The sequence below is a fragment of the Canis lupus genome, chromosome 10, assembly GCF_048164855.1.
Source record: "Canis lupus baileyi chromosome 10, mCanLup2.hap1, whole genome shotgun sequence".
Classification (NCBI taxonomy): Eukaryota; Metazoa; Chordata; class Mammalia; order Carnivora; family Canidae; genus Canis; species Canis lupus.
In genome coordinates, this window is record NC_132847.1 from 21,770,169 (window position 1) to 21,792,733 (window position 22,565).

The following is a 22,565-nucleotide window of genomic DNA, read 5'->3' on the forward strand; positions in this document are numbered from 1 at the left end:
CTTAAGTCAGCCATATGCTTTTGCCATTGTGGATATGTATGAGACGTAGGGTATGAGTGCAGCCCCAGCCCTGGAGGCTCTGCTGCCCACTCCCCACTGCTGAGCCAGGCCCTGCACAGCTATGGACTTAACCTTGGGAAGGAAAAGGATTTTGAAGATTCTTGGGAGCCAAGAAAACAGCCACCCAGGAATGAGACTTCCCCATGGGTCCTGCTCCAGTCCATTCTCACCATGGGCCCGGAGCAGCCTCAGCCCAGCTTCACCCTTGCAGGCCTAGATCTGGTTCTTCCTGCTCTAATCCCTGTGGCCCCCTGCACCTGGATTCCCAGACTCCAGGGCCAGCCGGCAGCTGCTCCACACTAGTGTCACAGCTCTGCCCCACTCTCTCAGAAACACAGGAGGCCAGGCTCATAACAGGTGGCAACAGCTGGGGTGTCCCACGGCCAGGCCCGGAGGTGAGGTCAGTCCAAACATTCCTGCCAGCCTGTGACTCAGCCACGAGACGAACCACAGGCAGCACTGGGCAGTGCTGGGCACCACTGGGCAGGACATTTCACCAAGACCAATCAGTGACTATGCCGGTGCTACATAGAAGAAGGCAACCATAGGATGTAGAAAGGACAGGGCTGGAAGGACAGGCTAGAGACAGGTCTAGGCCGGACTGCCAGTGAAGTCTTTGCCGCCTCCACCAATCTCATTGTGGGTCACAGGACCCCTCAGAGCAGAGGACAGAACCTAACCCATACCAATGAGAAAATCATGGGGGTGAGGGGGTGGGTGCCTGGCTGGTTTAGTTGGTAGAGCATGCAACTCTAGATCTTGGGGTCACGAGTTCCAGCCCTATGTTGAGTGTAGAGATTACTTAAATAAAGAAAGATAAAAGAAAATCATAGAGGATGGGGACTCTGGTGGTCCAGCCTGAGAAATAAGGCCAGGAAGCCTAGAACTTAAATCTTTGAAGTTATCTCCAAATGATGCTATATGTTTTGTGTACCTGTTACAAACACTTAATTGTTCAATTCTGACACATAAAAAGCTCTCAAAGCTATTTGAGGGACTCCTGGGTGGCTTAATAGTTGAGCGTCTTCCTTTGCCTCAGGGTCCTAGGATCCAGTCCCACATCGGGCTCCCCACAGGGAGCTTGCTACCCTCTGCCTAAGTCTCTGCCTCTCTCTCTCTCTCTCTGTGTATCTCATGAATAAATAAATAAAATATTTTTTTAAAAAAAGCTATTTGAATATTTTGAGTAAAACGGAATAAAATGTTTTGTTGAATAAATGAGCAAAGCATAAACAACATAGGCCATAATTCTTAAAACACTATTTTAATATTATTTCCCTTTTTTTTTTTTTTTTTTCCTGAGAGCCTAGAAATATGGAAGTGGCCTAGACCTCTTTAACTCTCTGTGGTGCCCTATATATCAGCTCCAGTGGTCAGGAAGAGGAGGAGGGTCCTCAGTCAAAAAACCAGAGTACTCTGGCTAGGGCACTTCTGAATGTGTCTGTGGCTATGTGAACTGGGACAGGGCTGCTGTCCTGGGCCAGGCAGTGAGTCCCAAGCTGAGTGGTGGTGTGTATATGAGGACCCCCAGTAACTGGATTCCATGCATCCCATGCTTGTTTCATCTTTGTCATCCCTTTGCTTTTGGTGGAGCCTTACCCACACCTGAGAGCCACATCTTCTCTGGGCTGAGAAGGAGGAAGGTCCTGCACCCCTGCTTGTGCCAGAGCATGCTGATGATCAAGCCAAGGCCAAGAGTGTCCAAGACACAGAACGAGCACATAGTCTAGTTGCTCCCCGATTCTTCAGCTGCTCCACCTGGAGGAACTGAGTTATATAAGAAGGTACCTTCTCTGCACAGGGACCAGCATGGCTGGCTGATAGAATCCCTCAACTGTCAGGGGAAGCTAGAAATCTGAGAACCCCTGGGTCAGGCTTCTGTTTGGAGGTTACAGGTAGTATTGAGACATCTGGTGCCAGGGGAGGCTGGGTAATGCAGGACAGGCTGCCTGTACCCTCTGGCCTGAATGAGAAGTAGAATGGAAGGAGAGGATGGGAGTATCCTTGTAGCAGAGCAAGACCATGGTGCCTTGATAAACTGTGTTCTTGGGGCCCCAGCGGCACATCACTCAATCCGGCTCAATCTCATCTCCGCTGCCAACAGCCTGTTCTGTCACTTCCCTGCCTGAGCTGGCTGAGCTGCCTCTGGCTTTCCCATTGTCTGCTGCCTGCCCCTTGTGTGAGATGGCAGTCCTCCCAACATCCTCCACTCCCAAGCCTCAGGGCTGGGGCCTCCCTGGGCCCAGCTGGGTAAACCTGCCCCTGCCCTGATGCCTGGCAGCCCCTTTGTTGGGACCCAGAGTAGACAGGTTTTCTCTGTGAAAGACAAAGCAAGTCTGACAGGGGTGTTGTTGGGGGTTGCAGGTATGGTTGAGACATGTCCAGTCCCTGCTGTAAGAGGTCTGGCATAAAGCCACTGGTGTAGGTCTAAGCCCCAGATCAACTGCTTAGAAGCTATATGAGCTTGGGGTGGTCACTCACCCTCCCCAGGGCTCAGTTTCTTGACAGGAATTGGTTCCGCTTTTGTGTCTGTCCTGGAATCTGGCTCAGAGCCAGGAATAAGACTTCAGTTGTCAAAATCAGCTTGGTCTCCATTTGGACCCTCAGAGAATGGCTCCCTCTGGAGCCTCTAGCCTCTCAGCCCCCAGATGAGATGTGGCAGGGTGGGGAGTCCCCACCATACTTCCTAGTCCTGTTAATCAGGTCTAGGCTACACGCACAGCAGGTACTCGGTGTTTGTTGAGGGATCGAATGGCACAAAACTAGAGCTGGAAAACTCCCTTGGTCACAGGCACACCCTCCCCTTTTGTTCTGTCTCACCAAACACAGCTCAAAGGCCAGCTTTGTTGCCTCCTTGACTGAGTCCTGTCAACCCAGGATATGTGGTGCATCAACCCTCAACTTGCCTTACAGGCTACATGACCCCAGATTTCCTTCTAGATATTGCCTGCTGCTTGGATGCTTCTCCTCCTTTCAGAACCCCTTAAACCCTGCCTAGGGTCCACCTTGGCTCCCTATTACCGTAGGGCCAAATCCTGGCCCTATGGAAGGCCCATATAGCTTCTCCTCATCCAGCCTTCCCAGACTGCTGTTCTCTCTACCCTACAGACTGACAGACTCCTAACCTTGACCAGCAGACCCCTTGGAAAGCAGCTGACCCCTAGGTGATCAGAAGCTATGGGACCTGGAGCTAGGCCAAACAGGCCACCCTAAAATAGAGGCTTCTCAAGTTCTTCTTTGGCTCTCCTCGGGGGCCCTGCAGTAGTCCCTACTGTGGACTGGGTATATCTCATGAAGAGGGGGATGCCCCATCAAGGATTTCAATCCCCTTGGAATCCAGGCTATTGACTGGGGTGAGGAAGTTGGGCCTACAGAGAAAGATGTATTGGCTTGAGAAGTTGAGCCTGAATGGGACAGACTCCACCCAGAGACCTGCGGCCACTGGGTCAGGATGGGGCAGAGCAGGGCCTGAGCTCTCTGACCAACCTCCAGCATCTCACAGGAAAGTATCCTCATGGGCAGCTCCATTAGCTTCACTCTACCCCCTGCCCAGGTCTGCTTCCCACACTGGGTAGTACCCTAAGTTGGCCTGAGGTTGTTCTTGTCCTACTGCTTCCCTCCCCTTCATTGTAGCCTCAGCCCCAAGGGCACCTTCCAGACGCTTCTGATCCTGCTGCAGCTTGCCAGCCCATCGAGGAAAAAGCAATGTGGTTTCTCTTGATCTTGGCTGCTCACAGAGAGCCTGGACGTAGAGCCCTGAGCCACTTGGGGCCCTTGACTGTGGCCTCCACGACAGCAGGAGCAGACCCCTCCTCTGCCTCTCATGCCCTCCCCTGCTTCTCTCTGGGTGGAGGCCAAGGGGTGAACTGAGATAATATTTCCTATAACAATGATAATGCTATTTAATAGCAAATGTTTTTGAACACCCTCTGTGTGCCAGGCTCTCTGTGAGTAGCCAAGGTCACAGCTGGGTGCTGGGAAAACATAAATAAATAAGATAGACACAGCCCGTGCCCCCATGGATGCCTTGACACCAGCCCTGGGCAAGCACAAGCCAGGGCATATGAAAAGCAGTCAATACATATTGGTTGAATGAATAGAGAATGCATGAAATGAACAGTCTGGTTATACCCAACAGTACAGATGCCTGGTGGCATGTAGTGAACAAGTGAAGTCCACAAGGACAGAGGTGAGGTATGAGCTAGCTGCCACTTATCCCCACCTTGGAGAGGACTCCTAGACCCTGTAATTGCCCTGTGATGTGGTGCCCTGACACGATAGGGATTCAATAACATAATAACGCCCAGGAATAAGACCATTAAGAGTGAATGGAAATTCTGAAGGCTTCCTAGAGGAAGTATCACGGCTGATTTGTCTGGCCAGCTATTCAGGACACGGGCTCCTTCAGGAGTAAACCCACAGTGTGGCTCCTAAGGTCTGTCCCCAGTCTCCAGGAACACAGCTCGCCCAGGCTGTGTCCTATGGCAGGGCACTGTCCGAAATGGGCCTTTGATGCCTTCTAGGGTCAGGGATGTCATCAAGGACCTACTGTGCAGGATAATTGGCACGGAACCTGGAACTGACCCAGAAACTGCACATTGAAATGAATAACTTTATGTATAGATTCTAAAAGAGCGACTCCCTACCCCATCCCCATCTTCAACCCTGCAATAGAAACCCTCACAGATAGATTACACTGATCAGATGATAAAGGGCTGGAAAGTCATATTCAGGAGGATTATATCTGGAAAGGAGTGATATGCTTCCCCCAAAAGGGAAGTAAACAGGAAGGCAGTGAACTGATTTCAGGATGGGCAGTGTGGGGGATGGGTGTTTACAGTCTCTGGAGGTGTGTAAGTTGGGTAAAGGAAGCAGTGCTAAGGAGGAGTTTCAAGAATCCACTATGGGATGTCTCAGGTAGGAACTTCCACAGATTTTTAAGGCTTCCTTTCCCCCGGTATGACTCTGTGCCACTTATAGTCACTATAGTTCTTGGAATCCAGATAAGGGGTCTCTGACTACCCAGCCATTCTGTGCATCTCACCCTTGGACAGTCTGTAACAGGTGATGGTTGTCCCCACTCTCCATGTCACTCAGTGGGATCCAAGGTCTGCAAAGCTTCTAGCCTAAGGACCTCTGAGAGACCATTTAGAGACCAGCTCTCCTGCTGGCTCTTCCACTCTGTCCAATTCCACTCTTCAAGTCTGTATGGGGCTGAGCAGAAACCTCCACCTCACAGGTTTCATACTGTGGCTGGCACTCTGCGGAGATGAACACCCTCCCCCCCCCCCATAATACCACTGCCACACATACCACTCACCTTTCCCTGACAGCTGAACAAGTAGCACTCTACCTGCCAGAGTGGAATCCACATCCCACTGTGAAGGCACCCCCCCACTTCATCCCCCCCCCCATTCCTTGGACTTCCCTAAGTTTGTGTGTGTGTGTGTGTGTGTCTCTCTCTCTCTTTTTTTTTATTTTTTTTATTTATATGACAGAGAGAGAGAGCATGAGCAGGGGGAAAGCAGGCAGAAGGAGAGGGAGAAGCAGGCTCCCCTCAGAACAGGGAGCACCATACGGGGGCTCAATCCCAGGACTCCAGGATCATGATCTGAACCAAAGGCAGACACCTAACAGGCTGAGCCACCCCGGTGCCCCGTTTGTGCCTCTTAAGTGGCCCTCCTTCTTGGGGCTGAGACCCCATGGACATATCTCACCCCATAGCCTGTTAAACCTCCTGAGGGCAGAGACCTTACCAAAAGTTGGCCAAAAGAGCACACAGGGTTGTCAAGAATGGCTAAATCAGGGGCCTCTTCAGAACCTGACGAAGAAAACAGTGCTGCCCTGACACAGCTAGACACGAAGTGTCCAGGGGAACCAAGCCATGGCACCTGCAAGGGTCGTGCAAGGATGTCCCTGGACAATGGCAGAGAGTGAAGACAGCACCAGGAAGTGCCTCCAGCGAAAGCCTGCCCTCAATTCCGTGCTCCTCAAATACATCACTCCCCTTCAGAGGTGCAGCTACTACCCCAACCATCCTAGCTGTTCCTTTTCTAGGAAGCCTGGGGAAACAAAAATCTCTGCAAAGGAGGATTGAGAAGAGGCTGTGCAGCCGGGCAGGTGGCCTGGGAGAGAAGGTAAGGTGGAGAAGCAGTGACACTTGGAAAGACAAGATGCCCCCTTGCTTCTAGACTCAAGCCAGGGGCCACTTCTTCCTGGCCGCAGAGAACGAGGCTGGGGACCTGTCTGTTCTCACCCCATACTTGGCACTGCCTGCTGTCGTCCTGGGTCTGTGTGCCTGGTCCAGGCCTCCTCAGGCCGGAGGCTGCCCCTCGGCGCTTTGCTGTTCAGAGGACTCCTCGCGCCACCCCGAAGGGTAGGGAGGCAGGGCGGCCTGCCAGGACCTCGAGGAGTTCTCTGGGCCAGGCACGGCCCCATCCCCCATCTGGGCCGCCCCCCGCCCCTCCTCGGGCTGGGACTCCGAAGGGCCCGGGCCTGAGCTTCTGCGGCCGCGGCGCCTCGGGCGAGGCCAGGGCAGGATCCCGGACGTCGGGGCGGCCCAGGGCCCGGGGTCTCGGCGACCGCGGCAGGGGTGCGGGCTCGGCGCGCCGGGGCCGAGGGGCGGGTCCTCGCGGCCCCCCGAGGGGGCGGGGCGGGCCGGCCGCGGGGCCAATCCGGGTGCTGGGGGAGCGGGGGCGGGGGCCCGGTGCAGGGGGGTTCGGGGGCGGGGCGCGGCGTCCAGGCGGCGGCGGCGGCGGCGGCGGCGGCTCCGGCGGCTCCGGCGGCTCCTCGGTGTCCGGCTCCGGCTCTGGCTCTGGCTGCGGCTCCGGCCCGCGATGCCGCACTCCGTGACCCTACGCGGCCCGTCGCCCTGGGGCTTCCGCCTGGTAGGCGGCCGGGACTTCAGCGCACCCCTCACCATCTCGCGGGTGAGTCCGGCGGCCACGGGGCGGCGGGGAGGTCCTCGATAGGAGACGCTGCCCCTGCGGTCCACCCAAGACCCGGATCCCCGACGTCCCTGAGGCTCGAAAGCCAAGGATTGGCCCGGGCGGGACACAGGCTCTAGACACAGGCTTCCAGGCAGGGCAGTTTGGGGAGCCCCAAGCCCCTCCCTCCTGCCGCCGGGCCTGCCAGCCCTATCCCTTGAAGGATCCCCCCCGGGTCACACACCAGCCTCTCTGCTGCTCTCGTTCTGGGGGAGTCGCTACGGGCTGGTGAAGGACCGCGCTGGGCCAGGGGTCTGGACAGATCTACAGAGGCCCAGAAATGCTGCTTAAACTGAACCCAGCCTGAGCATTTGGGGCAAAATGATTGAGAGCCCCTTCTATCAGAGGTCCCTGCCAGTAGAGCTGGCTGACCCCAGAGAGGTCTGAGGTCCTCTCTGAATATGACAAGATCAAGATCCACCTACTTCCTCACTCCACTTTTGGTCAGTCTCATCTATGAGCTCAGTCCTCCCAAGGGGAAGTAACCAAGAGGAATTTGGGGCTTTCAGGGGAAGGGGTTGTGAAGGGACACGAGGCCAGGGGCCAGAATAGCCTCTGCCCAGTTCGTCCAGTTTCCATGGCCAGACATTGCCCCAAGGTTTAGGATAGAGGGCAAAGAGGAGTGGGCACAACCCTGGGTAGTGGATAATCTAAGGAGGAGAGAGGAGCAGAGGAAGGGATTCAGGCCCTGTCAGAAGGGGTGCTCAGTCTCAGCAAGACAGGATCCTGGCCCAGCCTTGGGGTTTCTTGTTTCAAAGGGCTAAAAGTGAGAAGTCAGACTCTGTTTTGGAGGTCCCAGACCAGGGGACAAAAGAGGACAAAAAAACCCCAGGTCCTGCCCTTGAAGTCTCTCACTCTGGTGGAAAGAGCAGAGGGGAGCAGGGGCCATTTGAAGACCATCCTTTATCTCCACACAGACTGCTCTGATCTTTGCAGACCTGAGTCAGGAGAACTGAGAACTGCACTGCCGCCTTTCTCCATGGAGCCTGGACCAAGCTGGCTGGGCTTTCTGAGACTTCTTTCCCCTACTTGGGAGGGGCTGTGCACCTGGTGGAGCAGAGAATCATGGAATCCCACTTCTGGGGGCCAGGGTGACAGGCAGGCCCAGCTGTCTTGGGAGGCTTCTTTCTCACATCTGCCCTTACCCCACGGCCACCAGGTTCCTGGGACTGAGTGAGGTGGGCCTTTAACACATCCGGGAGCCTTTCATCTCCCACTTTGCTGAGGGAGACTGCTGGGTGTGTGTGTGTGTGTGTGTGTGTGTGTGTGTGTGTGTGTCTGTGTCTGTGTCTGTCTGCATGTATGGCTTGCTGTGTGTCCGCCAAGGCGAGCTGGTGGGGGTGCTAGGCCAGCCAGCAGGCCAGGCACTCTGGGCGTGAGGCCGCTGACAGGCTCGGTGGTGGCGGCTGACGGCCACAGGCGGCAGGGAGCAGAGACATCTGTTGCCCACGCGGCTGCCTGCCTGTGGAGGAAAGGCCTCAGCACGTCACAGTGGCAGCAGCGGCGGCAGCCTTGTTTGGAGCTGACTGGGATGCAGGCTCCTGGCAGGCAGGCAGGCAGGCTGAGAGAGGGCTTGCCAGGAAGAACCCCTCCTTGTCCCCCAAAGTCATGCGGCAGCAGCTCGGGTCCAAGGAATCAGGATGGCTGAGCCTGGATTTGGCTGGGATCTGGGAGGATCTATGCAGCTGGGGAGACACAGGCCACAGCTTGCCCCGCAAGTACCTCAAGGGCAGGGTCTACACTGATGGTCGGTCGGAGTGTCTTTACTGAGGGGGTTCAAGACCCAACCTCTTCCATGCTTCCAGAGCCTCCCCCTGCTCACCCTGCTGGGGGGACAGCCACACTCAGACAGGGAGGAGGCTGGCTGCCTGGCAGATTTGGGGCCTTAGAACCTCAGCCCTTGAAGCCTCAGGGAGCCCCCAAGAACAATGCTCCGGGCTTCTTCTCCTATGAATTATAGTGTTTGGCCCTGGCTAAGCATCCACAGCATTCCAGGCCCCACCCTAATGGGTGTTGGTACCAGGTCCCCAGCAACCAGAGCCTGAAGTGAGCACCACCATGTGCTCAACCCGTTGTGGGGACTTTTTGCCCTGATTGTCTCAGGTAGTCCTCATAAGAGCCCTTAGAAGTAAGGACCTCTCTGGCCTCACATTATAGATGGGGACACCAAGGCTCAGAGAGGCTAAGGTAGTGTATCCAGAGAAGCAGAGCAGGGACAGGAATCCAGGCCTGTGTGGAGCTTGCTGTGACTGTATGGGACAATATGGCACCAGACTCTGTGAGTTCCAGCCTATTACAGTGTCTGAGCTGGGCGGACTGGAGCAGGGCCCAGGAATGGAGCTGCTACAGGTGAGGGGGCTGGCTCGTGCCCCAGCCTCCGAGCTGACCTCACTGGATCCCTCTGCCTTCATTCTGCCTATTTATCCTGTACTCAGCAGCCAGAGGGATCAGCCTGAATTAAACTGTGTCCTGTGACTTCCCTGCTTAGAACCCTCCGTAGTTTTCAACTACCAGGAGGAATGCCGGCTTCTCACCTGGATCTACAAGGTCTGCAGATCTGGTCCCTGCTTCTTCTCTGACTTCTCTCTCCTCACTGATGATGCTTCAACCCCAGGAGCCTGCTTTTATTCTTTCTCCCAGATGAGCCATTATCCTTGCTGATCTTTCTACCCATGACACTCTCTCTCCTCTGGGCACACTCTCCCCTCACTCCCTTTTGCAGAAAATTACACAGTGGTTAGTGGATAAGACACGGAACCAGTCAGCTTGGAATGAAATCCTATCTCTGCCATTTATCTTTTGTTTTTTTAAAGATTTTATTTATTTATTCATAGAGACAGAGAGAGAGAGAGGCAGAGACACAGGCAGAGGGAGGAGCAGGCACCATACAGAGAGCCTGATGTGGGACTCCATCCAGGGTCTCCAGGATCACGCCCTGGGCTACAGGCGGCGCTAAACCACTGCGCCACCGGGGCTGCCCTCTGCCATTTATCAATTGAGCCTCCTTCTGCACTTATCTGGACCTCAGTTTCCTCACCTAAGAAATGGGCTTTCCTGGAGGATTAATAAGACAATGCATATAAAGGCAGTTGGGGGAGTCACGGTTTCCTGGCCTCATGCCCTCTCTGACCAGAACTCCCCGAGCTAGTGGAACTGGCAGAGTCCCAGCCACCCCTGCTTTCAAGAACTTCCTCCACCCACAGGGGCCTGAATGCACCCCTTGTACTGGCTGAGTCATCCTGCAGCCAACCACCCCCCTGAAGAAGACTTTTCTCCCTCGTGGGGACTGGGGCAAGGTGTCCCTTCCCCCAAGCCTCCCTTACTTCATCTGTAGGAAAGAGAACAGCCTCTGTCTCATCAGGTGGTTGAAAGGTTGCCATGAACTAGTTCTGGGTAAAGCACTGAGCTCAGGCTGTGTCACAGAGCATGTGTCCATGAAGGAGAGGGTTCTGGAGCAGGGCCTTGAGTGGAGGGTGGGATAATGTCTAATGGGTCCTAACCTTAGGATGATAGGCCTGCGCAGGTGCTGAGGCCCTGTGAATGAGTATTCATGGTGGGCTGAAGGTGTCATGCTCCAGAAAAATATTCCTTGGGGCAGCCTATTTTCAGGGCAGGTCAGTTTAGGCACTGCCCCACACCAGGACTCCAGCCAAGAAGCTGCCAACACCTCAGCTTTGTCCACTCACTGCTAAAAACTGGATAAGCTGAGCTTAGCTGGGCTTCTAGGAGCTCCCAACCCCAGCAATAGGAACAGAGTCACTGGAAGCTCTTAAGGGTTTCACTAGAGAGGCTGGGTAAGAATGAGGGTGCCTATGGGGCCCTGGCTGGCTCAGTTGGTAGAGCATGTAACTCTTAATCTCGGGGTTGTGAGTTTTAGCCCCAGGTCAGGCACAGAAATTACCTAAAAAAAATTTTTTTTTTCAGTGAGGGTGCCTGAAGCTAATTCCAAAGGCTCTGCTGAGATGGGGGATAAGGTGAAGAGTACCCTCTTGCTTGAATTCCCCTGGGCTCCTTACTCAGGCCTTCTATGAGCTTTTCCCCAAATTTATGTGACCCTCATCAGGGGACCAGCATTCTAAGAGGCTCCAGACATGGACACCATTGGCTTGGAATGAATAGTAGCACTGGGGTGGCCTGAGTGAGTGTCTGTCCTGCAGAGGAAGCGGAGGTAAAATTTGGCTCAGGAGTACAGGCAGGCAGCTGGAAGGAGATGGTCCCAGACATGCCTGGGGAGGTGATGTCACAGGCACAGAATGAGGCACTAGCAAAGTGGTAAAGGAGGTTCACAGAGTTCCATGAGAGCCCAGAGAGGAGGCTCCTAGGAGAGATGGCTCCTCTGCTAAGACATGAAGGTGAGGAGGAGGAGTAAGCTGGTAATTAGGGTTGGAGGTCAAAGGAAAGAGTGTTCCAGGTAGAAAGAATAGCATTGGCAAAAGTGTGGAGGTGAAACTATCTGGCACTATCTGTAGCCCCTAGAGATTCAACTGGTATGGGTAGGTGGAGGTGAATGTAGGAGGTGGGGATGGGAAGAAACAAGTAGGGAGACAAAGTCACTAGGAAATGTCAGGTCAAGGGGCTGCTGTGCAATGGGTCGGGGTAAGGCACTCTCTGTGTAGAGTATTGTGACATGCCCATGCTTTGTATGTATCTGGGAGCACATGTGTCCCTGCATGTCCCTTGCACGTCCTTGGGTGCATATGCAGGCTCCTTGCATATCCCACTTGTCTCAGTCCCAAGGAAGGCCCTCTTATATGCCCTCACACTCCATTGGTCCTTCAGGTGCTGGAAATGAGGGTGTTTAGAGCAGAGGCTGTAATAAGACCACATGGGAACTCAACCAGCCTCTGGGCTTGCCCTCTCACAGGTTATGTGGGCAACAGGGCCACACAGCCCATGTTCTGAGGTTAGAGGGGGTCTAGAGCAGACTACAGCAAGGTCACATAATGACTGATGCCCAGCCTTCTGGCTTATCCATCTTCAGGTCCACGCTGGCAGCAAGGCTGCACTGGCTGCCCTATGCCCTGGAGACCTGATCCAGGCCATTAATGGTGAAAGCACAGAGCTCATGACACACCTGGAGGCTCAGAACCGCATCAAGGGCTGCCATGACCATCTCATACTTTCTGTGAGCAGGTACGCACAGGGTGGGGTGGGCCAGGATGATGGGGTGGGGAGGGGGCAAGGGGTGGAATTAAGAGGAGGATAAGTTAAGACTGGCCAGCATCCTGGAAGAGCCGGGCTTCCCACAGCCTCTCTGCCTCAGATCTATGGCACCCTGGCCCTGGGAAGTAGTGCTTTCCTGGGGGCCTGCCAGACACCGTTTGGAGATGGGGGTGATTTAAGAAGCAAAGAAGCCCCCTGTTAGTTCAGGGCTGGAAGTATATTGAGGGACTTATGGGGAGGGGATAGGCAGCCCAAATCAGTGTTGAAATAAGACCTGGGTAGCCTCTGGGGTGGTGAGGGATTTCACTCTTCTCCCCACCCCAGAGTGATCAGCTTGATGACCATTTCAAAGTGTTTTCTTGTCCAACACCTCAGTTAGCCTTCAAACCTGCTTAATTGGGTGGAACCTGGTATAATCCCTACACTACAGATGAGATAGCTGAGGCTCAAAAAGGTTAGCGGTGTCTGAAGTCACACAGCAAAGGAGCGGGGAAGCAAAACTTACTCTAGGGTCTCTCTCTCGTAGGAGTGGTTGCTGACCTTTCCTACCACCCCGTGGCTGCCCTGCCTCGGTCGTCCCCGCTAGGGCCCATGTGTCTGCCCTTGTTAAATCTGGATGCTATGGACTGTATAATGCCCTACAGCCTACATGAAGGGGAGGTTGGGGGTTCTCCAAGCCCCTTCTGTGCCGTAAAATGGTCTAGGATGGAAGGGCCACCTGAGGCGTTTCCAGCGCTACTCAGGCCCTGGGTCTTTGTTCAGCTCTAAAGGCAGTTTGCCAGGTCCTGGCTGAGTGGGATCTCCCTTCCCCATGTCTTACTTGGAACGAGAGAAGTCAGATATAACTGTGCAGCTCTGCCACGTTCACTGCTCACAGGGACTTTCCATGCTCCCCCTGTGGATGTGTGTCGGCAAAGCCTCCCCAAACCACAACACAGCTAACTATGCGTTTGAGCTGGCAGGGCTGGGAGCCATTAAACGTGTCAGGAAGGCTTATGACATTGCCTCCATGTGTGTCTGGCCTGGATCTGGGTCCAGGTTGGGGTCAGGACCCCCCTGACTGTGCTCTTGGAGCTGAGTGAAACTCCAAGGCTAGAGCAGGGAGTTCAGCAGAGCTGGTTCTCATCCAGACTCTGTGGGATCTTAGGTATACCAGATGACCTCTATGAGCCTGGGTTTTCTTCTCTACCAAGCAGGATCACATTCATCACCCTCTCCCAGACTGAGACTATAGTCTGGTTGGGGGAAATATCTGCACTGCTCTGTCCATGAGTAGCCTCTGCTGCCACCCCATTTGGCTGATTTCCTGGGCCCTGACTCACCTCCGGCCTTGAATTTGCATGGCTAAAGAAGGGAAGCCCTGGTAGTAGTGGGATGGAGGAGGCAGTGGGGGGTAGGGGGGTGTTTATAAGGGGCCTGAGTCAGGAGGTTCCCAGAGGGAATAATGTCAGGGGAGGGTAGCAGGGTAGGGGCAGGGTGGAGGTCCCCCTTCCTTCCTTCCTTCCTTCCTTTCCTGGTCATTTGTTCCAAGCCAAGCATGGATAGAGCCAGGGGTCCCCTGACCTGTTCTACTCTGCCCCTAAATGCTGTCTGGCCATGGAGAAGGTGAGAGCACATTCTCTACTATCACAGATCTGGGTTCAAGTCCTCGCTCTGCACTTGAGAACTGTGTTGTCCTCTAGCAAGTGATTTAATCTCAAAACTCTCAGTTTCCTTTCCTTCCTTATAACTGGGAGATTGAATGCTTATGATGTACTTACTGGGTCTGTTCAGGGTGTAAATTTGGGGCTCTGTCCTCCATCCCCTATTCCCAGTTCTCACACATGAAGATTCTGGAAGACCAAGACACAAAGGCCACTTTGACCCTCTGGGTCAGCATTTTTTTCTCCTGGGCAACATCTCACATGCAGGGCCTCTGACCCTGCTCTCTCTCTTACCTGCTATGCCAGAACCTGTGCTCCAAAGATCCCCTCAACATGGTTTCCATGGAGGGATCAGCTTGGTAAGCTGGCTGGAGAGAGCTGTTCTGTGCCTCCTCCCCCATAGCTCTACCCAGACCAGTTACATGCTGTCTTGTGTATAGAGGGCTCTAATCCTCCATAGACTTTTCCATAGGATGAAAAGTGAGGGAAAGGCCCAGCTTCCCTGCTATGCTTATTTTGTCTCCAACTCAGAGCCACTTATCCAACAATCTAAGCTAACCCATACTTTCTGGACAAGTTCTGTAGGCCCGGAAACTTCCTGGCATCAGCTTCAACCCTGGGCTTCTGGTGGGATCTGTGTTGCCTGTTGTGTGTTACAAGATATAGTTGCATGGTCCACCCTTGGGCTGTCATTTTGCTTAAAGATGGTAGGTGTTGCCACCTGTCCAGCCTGAAGTGAAGACCTAGGGATGGAGATTGAATGAGCCCTTCATTGTGATCTGATGCCTTGTACCACACTCTTTGCTCTGGCTGCTTTGTGCACTCTGACCTTCAGACCTCAGGCTTGTGATTCTCTTCTGGACAAAACTTTAGGGAAATATAAGGCAGTATAGCCACATGAGATGTCCTAGATTTATCCCAGCAGAGTTCTGAGTGGGTAGAGGTCACAGGTAGAGCTGTTGAGTTAGGGGAGTCACTTGGGAGAGCTGGGGCCAGGTGCAAGTGGGGATGGTATTGTCCTAGGGCAGCAGAGCCTTGGTCACACATAGGCCTGCAGAAGGCTGTGGGGAAGAGAGGTTAGTCTGTACCAGGTTAAGGAACGGAGCAAGGTAAGGAAGTGTAGAGTGAGTGTGGTTTACAGGTGTAGACAGATAGTTAAAATCCTTCAGTGAGTGGGGGTAAGAGAGGCCGTGGTGAGCTGCTGACCCAGTGGTGAGACCTTGGAAAGCCCCAGGAGGCCTTTTGAAGTAAGTGGGGGACATTATTCCCCTTCGGTGTAACTGGCCTCACTTCACACCCATCTGTCAGTCCAGGGTCCATGCACCCTCCTGCCTTGCCCCCTCGCAGGGCTACTGAATGGCAGGACTGGGCCCCAGGCCCATAGCCTCTGCCTGCCCCGCCTGCCCCGCTTATGGCAGGTTTATGATGTTTTTCTCCCTCCTGAGTGGTGTTTGGCTTTTGGTTTCTATGGTGAAGCAGGAATTTCCTAATGGCCTGTTTCCCATCTGGGCTGGGCAGACATTGGTGATGACTCTGCCGGCAGCAAGAGGGGAGGTGCACCGCTCCCCTCAAAGCCTTTATGTCACCTCCCCCAGAGCCCATAGATGCCTGACCTCCAGGCTAGGCCAGAGGCTGTGGATGGAAGAGGATAAACAGATGGGATCCTAGCTGATCAATGTGTGAGGCCTGGTGTGCCTTGCTTCAAGCTCGTCTTCTTTTTGCTGAGGCCATGGAAAGGGTGAAAAAGTGAGGAAGCTGCAGGGCTTCTGTTGCATCCTGTCTGGGAATGAGACCAGAGAGGCATGGAGCAGCTGGTGTGGATGGAACACACCACCCCGCCCTAGGCAGGTGGCAGATCTAGAGTTATGTGTCCTTGCCACAACGGCCAAATTCTGATGCAGGTGCAAGCAAGCACTGTGGTGGTGTCCTCTGCCATGCAGGGTGCCAGAGCCCAGCCCCTCTTGGTCCTGGTCCTAGTCATGGTAAGCACAGTAAACAGACATATCTGACTGTCCTAATTCCTTGTCACAGACCTGAAGGCAGGAGCTGGCCTGGTGCCCCAGAGGACAGCAAAGCTCAAGCACAGAGAATCCACATTGACCCTGAGGTCCAGGTATGTATGGACAGACACCGCCTGGCCTGGCCTGGTTCAGAGCAAGCCCAAGACAGAGGAGCCAGGCCTAGTCCATGGGTTTAATTGTACTAGATATCTTCACTGTAGCTTTCAGATATCCAGGCCAGAGACTGAGGCAGCAGATTTCTCTGGGCCATGTCCATGCCCCATCTTCTGCTCCCCAGGTGATGAGTACCTGCTGGGGGTTCTGTCTGTACTCTAGGCAGCACTTCCATGTCTTATTTAAGACTAAAGTTTTCTCCTGGCCATCCTGTGATTGCACCTCATAGACCTCAGGCCACAGTCACCCACCTTTGCATGTATGATGGGACTCATAACTATGATACTGTCCTCAAATGGGGGAAAGGGGCAGAAAGAAGCTATTTTAGGGCCTTGTTTTGCCATGGACTTAAAGGGTAACCAAGTGGGCAGGGCTGACATATCCAGAGCCAGCTCAACATCTCTGGGCTACAGAGTTTGAATAATGTGGAAATTGGACTGGCCTGTGATGGAGCCAGAGCTGTGGGGCTCAGCATGTGGGGCCATGGCCTCCTGGGCCTGCTTGTATCTACTTTCTCACCATGAAGCCTTCACTGTATAGAAGGCCATCTCCCTCACCATTTATTCCCAATCCTCTTGTTCTGATATTTGTTCCCTACCTTGATTTTGCTGGAATCCCCGAGGCCAGATGCTTACTACTTGCGAGGAAGTACCTGTTATGAGAAGGAAGAGGCACTTATCAATTCTGGAATGGCAGAAGCCAGGGGCCAAGGGATTCCAGAGTAGGCACATGATTCACCTAAGTGTTCAGAGAGGGCTTCCTGGAGGAGGGGATTTCCAAGCCAAGACCCAAGGGCTAGGAAGAAGTAAGGCCAGCAAAGCAGCATAGAGAAAGGAAGCATGCAAGGAAGCACATACAAAGGCACAGAAGTGAGATTGTGCATCATAGGTTCAGAAATAAAAGCTCCTATGGGTGGGAGCACAGAGGCCAGGGATAAAGAGATGGAGCGGAACCACAGACAGTCTCTTGGTTTTCTCTGCCCAGGACCTCAGCTGTTCCTGCAGAGATTCATGGCTACACTTGTGTCTCCAAAGCTTGCCCTGGTGCAAGGGGCCAGGGGTGAGCAGGGGTTGACAAATCGGCCAGGCTTGACACGGGCCAGGTGGAAGGCAGCAGCACAGTGCTGGCCCCCAACACATATGGGAGGCCAGCTGTCACGTGCGAGTGCCGGATGCATAGGGCAGGAGCGCCTGAGTTTTGGAACTTGAATCTCACCTCTATTCTGTCCTTCAGGAGAGGCTCAAGGCCAGGGTGCCTGGGGGCAGGGGGTGGGGGGCTGGTGAGCAGCGGCCCTGCCCCCACACTTCCCCTTACCGACCTCCTCAAGGGCCAGGCTGCCACTGCTCAGGCTGGAGTCAGAGGGATTTTCTATAAGCAATCAGGCTGCCCCTCAGCTGCCGTCCTCCTCTTGTACTTAAAAGTCATGAGCTCCATGGGTGGTGACAGAAACACCCACACCCAGCCCCCACAAGGCCGTGTCCTCAGGAACACAGACACAGGGCCCATTGTCCCTACAGTGCTCCCACCCTCTGCCTGCAGCGAGGAGTGGGTGGGCCCAGCTAAAGACATCAGAGAAGGAGAAAACCACAGCTGTCCCTAAGACCACAAGGTACCCTGGGATGCACCCCCGATGCACATAGGGTGTGCAGGTCATGTAGGGTCATAGGAGACCCTTTTTCCCTCAGGCCTTACTTATGTGGGAACAGAAGAGGCATTTGGTCCAGCCCAGGGCAGAGGAAGGATGATGATCAGGAAGGTTTCCTGGAACAGGATGGCATTTAAGCTGAGAACCAGGTGAGCCAAGTAGAGCAGGCACTCCTCACACACTCAGCCTGTCCTCTCCAGACCAGCAGAGAGCTGGAGTTTGGCCTCCCATGGGCACCACCTGCTCATTTGGACTCAGTGCCCATCTCCATCCAAGCTGAGTGTCCCAGATTCTGACCACAGTCATGTGGGAGCTAATGAGCAAGCAGGCAGTTACCTCCATTCTGCTGATTATCCCACTGAGGTTTCAACAACCAAATCAATGGCTGGCAGATACTTAGAGAGGGGGAGCACATAGCACCAGGTGTGCTACCACACAGTGGGGTCAGGCAGGGGTGAGTCTAGAAATAGGAATAGGAACTCAGGAATGTCCATGCCAGCCCTTCATCTAACAAGCATTTGTTGCATGCCAAACACTTTGCTAGGTGCTTTATGTGCAACTGTCTCATTTTATTCCCACAAGGAACTTAGGATGTAAAGGCTGTCACATTCTCCATTTCACAGATGAAGAAACAGATTCAGAGAGGTGATAGAGCTGAGATTCAAACTGAGACTGAGGTCACCATGTGTGTCCTAACCACCGAGTTCAGACCTAGAGAGGCGACTGCATGGGTGGCCATGGGAGGGGGAGGGGCAGTGGCTCTGATGACCCTGCAATGGATTCCCACACCCTGCTGGGTGAGTGGGGGCCTCCTTCCTCCAGAACCTTCTGACTCCCCTTCCTATTGAAACCTCCTCTGTACCAGCCCCAGCCCTGCCCCCACAGCCTGTGGCCCATCTGGTCCCCATTACAGGCCAGGCCAGCCTTGCCTGCCTGTCTGCCCTGCAAACACATGTGCAAAAGTGCTCAGGTTTCTCAGGGGCTTTTGTTTGGCTAGTGGGGAAGTGGGTTTTCCTACTGCTATTGCCTCATTGATAGAGGCCCACCTGGGCAGCAAGAGACCCTCCCCTTTGTCTGTTGAGGTAAGGGAAATGGGGGCACCACTCCCATTCAGCAGCTGGGCCGCCCATTCCCCAAGCTCCCGCCCAGCTCAGAGGCTGCAGAAAAAGCTGGAGCGGTCCAGACAAAGCTCTACAGGCTCCATTTTGCCCCAGTGCTGGAGGCTGCCTGAGTCCAATAGAGCCTTTCCCCATAGAGTAAGCATCTTCTCCCCACCACCTAGTCTCCTCGTCCCCAGTGTAGAGCAGAGGAGAAGTTTACATGTCACCTCCCAGGTTGAGGCTGAGACCCACCTTCATGGCCTGGACCCTTGTGCCTTATCTTTAAGTCGGCTGCTCTGGCCACCAACCTCATCCCAGCCATGGAGGCTGCTACTATGGTCATCCCCAGGGTGACCAGCACTGGCTCTGAGTATATGAGACTGTGTATGTGTGATTAGGTATATGTCAGTGGACTGGCTGGTACTTGTGTGTTGTCTTCATGCATGTGTTTGTCTGTGAAAGTTCTTTGAGAGTGTGTATGCCTGTATGTGCCTGCAAGCTAAGGACAACATAGTCCTGGGCTCAGCAGAGACAAAGATCCCCAGTCTCCATTAGGATCCATACCCATGGAGGCACTGTTTTTTTCTCCTATGCTGTGGAGGCATGTTCAAGGCATTTCCCCAAATGTTTCAGTCAAGGGCACCAGGCTGGCCATGGAGAAGTAGAGTGGGGATCCTTAAGCCCTGGCCCAACCACTGCCCCTCACCTGCTATGCCTATAGCAGGCCATGCATATTGCCCTGGGGAGCATGAAATGGAGGCAGAGGTACAGGCCTGAAGGGGGCTGACCTCACAATGATGGCTTTGAAACTCAGTCTGCACCTAACCCATTGTGTGCTTTGGGCACACAATGATTGATGACTCTTCCTGGCTGCAGGACAGGGGTTTCTTTTTCATGTTCCCAGCTATGGGCCCATACAATACCCAGCACAGTTCTGGCAGGTGAGAAGGCCTGGCACTAGGACCATCTCTGCAAGGAAGCCACACACTCTGCTCTAGTCACGCTGGCCTTAAAAGGCTAGTTGGAATGGTCATGCCCCAATACCATCTGTCATGGACACTGGTGGTCAGAACCACCACATGGCTCATGTGCCAAGGTTGAGACACAGTTACTCAGGTTTCTGTGTCTGATTTTCCTCAGGCATTTCTCATTTCTTCTGGGGCTGAACCAGACCCAAGTTTCAGCCCTTCCCTGGCTGGGCATCACAGCTCAGAGATGCCAGAGCAGGGGTAACCAGCCAACATCCAAGAAGGCCTGGCATAACAGGCTAAGGATGGAATGTATAAGGAATGGCCAGAAGAATGGCCCTACCCCAGATGGTTTCTCAGTGCCTCAGGCCCCTTTCTCTTGTAGGATGGCAGTCCAGCGACCAGCAGGAGGCCCTCAGCCACCGGGATTGGGCTAGAAGATGGCAGGCCAGGCCTGGGATCTCCTTATGGGCAGCCATCTCATCTCCCATTCCATCACAATGGCAGCAGCAGTGAGGCTACCTTACTGACCCAAATGAGCACTCTGCATGTGTCTCCACTTCACAGGTAGTACAGAGAAGTGGCCTTTGAAGCCACACCCACATCGCATTTTAATCCCAGATCTCTCAGATCTCACTGGGTCACATCTTGACCCCTGACACTTGATCTTTGGGTCTCAGCTGGTTTTATTTTGAAAACCTCACCAGACCCTTGAGCTAGCAGAGGGAAGGCGGGTACCACAACCTTGTCCCTTGGTGCATCTCTTTTGCCCAGCCCTGACACAGCCAGAGGCCTCCCGCGAAGCCGTGACTGCGGAGTGGACCTGGGCTCAGAGGTGTACAGGATGCTGCGAGAGCCGGCTGAACCCTTGGCTTCGGAGCCCAAGCAGTCAGGCTCCTTCCGCTACTTGCAGGGCATGCTAGAGGCCGGGGAGGGTGGTAAGACTCTGGCCACCTTGCCCAGGATCTGCCTACATCTATCCCTCGGGTGCCCTGAATAGCCCCGCCCCGCCCCCACCCTTTTGCGACCCCCACATCCTGTCTCCCAGTGATACGCCCCAGCGTCCCCACACCCCAGCGTCCCCACACCGCTTGCTGGGCCTCAGGGTCCGAATTCCTGCTCCGCCCCTTGTTGCGGCCCCTCCCACTCCCACCCTGTCCCCAGTCGCAGTGCTGATAGTCCTGGACGCTGGGTCTATCCCACACCGCCCAGAGGTAAAGTTTCCTTTTCTGATCTCGGCACTGGACTCATGCCACTTGCGCTCCGGCTTTCAGGGGAGCGGCTGGGGCCTAGCAGTCCCCGCAACCCCAAGCCCACTGCCAGCAAGCTGGGCACTCCGCTGAGCGGCCTGCAGGGACTGCCCGAGTGCACGCGCTGCGGCCACGGCATCGTGTGAGTACCCTGCCCTGCTTTCCCCAACCCTGACCCGGCACTCCCCTGGCCCCGCCCGGCGCCCCGCCCGGCGCCTGCGAAGGTTGCCAGCTCGGAATCCGACGGAATCCGACAGTCGCTGGAATCAGCCCTCTCCCCGTCTCCCCCATCAGGGGCACCATCGTCAAGGCGCGGGACAAGCTCTACCACCCTGAATGCTTCATGTGCAGCGACTGCGGCCTGAATCTGAAGCAGCGCGGTTATTTCTTTCTGGATGAGCGGCTCTACTGCGAGAGCCATGCCAAGGCGCGCGTCAAGCCACCTGAGGGCTACGACGTGGTGGCGGTGTACCCCAATGCCAAAGTGGAACTTGTCTGAGCTGCTCCAGGAACCTCCCGTCCCCGCTTCTGCCTTTAATGCCCCCGCGTGGTCCGTGTAAATATGCATTTGCCCTCTGCCTCTCTAATAAATTCCCTCTGCTCAGCCTTGAACATGGCAGTGCCTCTGTTCAGCTGGCAAGCACGTCCTAGGCCCTGGGCGCATCGGTGAGCAACCCAGCGGCTGTGCGGTCCTCAAGGAGGCCACAGCCTAGATGCAAAGCAGCCATAAATCACAAGGCGAGGTTATATTAACAGGGAGGTGAGGTCTGGGGTGCTATAAGTGATGTCACGCCAAGGGCTCTGACCTCGGTGGAGGCGGGAAAGGTCAGCAGAGAACTAAGGGATGGGAAGGAGATTAATTGCTCTTCAGGGTGAGGAACTGTGTGTGCAAAGGTATGACAAAGGTGAGCACAGACAGGAAAGGTCCCGTCTGGCCACCAGCAGGTGCAGGAAGTATTGCGGAGCGGGGTAAGATCACCAGGACTGTCCTGGGCGGTTATCCGCCTGCTGGCATTCTTGGCGTTCTCACGGGTTTCTTCCTCTCTCCTCTCCAGCCCCCTGTCACTTTATTCTTGCCGCGACCCCTTTTTCTTTCCCCTTCCCCTCTCTTCCCACCAGGGGGCGCACTTAGAGTTTGTTGGGGAGGGGGAGTGGGAGACCGGAGAAGGCGGCAGGAGCTGGAGGGCCTAGGGCTGCTGCCTTCCCTTAGCTCCTATCCCCAAAGCCAAGGGTAAACACAACCCCTTCTAAGAGCCCTGGCGGTTACAGGGCGGTGGGTGACCTGGAGCCTTTCATGGCTCTGTTGCACATGCTGGTACAGACTCGCACTTTTGAAAAATATAAATGATATCAGAGTGGTTGAATTATAGCTGTTCACGCGCAACAGACTCTCCTGAGCTCCAGGTCACATGGAAACAGATCCCCACTCTCCACAGCTTGCTCCTGGCCGGAAGCAACCTCATTCACTTAGTCCCCGTTTATTTAGGGAGTCTCGACTAAAGAACGTTTATGTTATTTTCAATTTTGCACTATCGAAAACCACAGAAGACTTATCAGTTCACAGTCTTACCATCAG

General features: G+C 54.5%; 1 protein-coding gene across 4 annotated transcripts; it reads left to right on the top strand.

The window, feature by feature from the left end:
* The first annotated feature begins 6,797 nt into the window (after positions 1 to 6,797).
* On the top strand, positions 6,798 to 21,601 carry PDLIM4 (PDZ and LIM domain 4). Of its 4 annotated transcripts, none has more exons than XM_072840934.1 (7): positions 6,798 to 6,989; positions 12,028 to 12,179; positions 15,884 to 15,965; positions 20,125 to 20,306; positions 20,514 to 20,677; positions 21,014 to 21,131; positions 21,284 to 21,601. In XM_072840934.1, exons 1-7 carry the CDS (start codon positions 6,897 to 6,899, stop codon positions 21,486 to 21,488), a joined length of 996 nt encoding a protein of 331 aa, XP_072697035.1. In that variant the 5' UTR covers positions 6,798 to 6,896; the 3' UTR covers positions 21,489 to 21,601. The 4 variants fall into 4 exon arrangements, with proteins under 4 accessions (XP_072697035.1, XP_072697038.1, XP_072697036.1 ...); XM_072840935.1 differs by lacking the exon at positions 6,798 to 6,989 and adding an exon at positions 8,672 to 8,764; XM_072840936.1 differs by lacking the exon at positions 6,798 to 6,989 and adding an exon at positions 11,378 to 11,398.
* The last annotated feature ends 964 nt before the right edge of the window (positions 21,602 to 22,565 follow it).

Coding starts and splice junctions, on each gene's coding strand:
- PDLIM4 (XM_072840934.1), top strand. CDS start 6,897: ATGCCGCACTCCGTGACCCTACGCGGCCCGTCGCCCTGGGGCTTCCGC. Junction 15,966..20,124: donor ACATTGACCCTGAGGTCCAG/GTATGTATGGAC, acceptor TTTCTCTTGTAG/GATGGCAGTCCAGCGACCAG. Junction 20,307..20,513: donor CATGTGTCTCCACTTCACAG/GTAGTACAGAGA, acceptor TCTTTTGCCCAG/CCCTGACACAGCCAGAGGCC.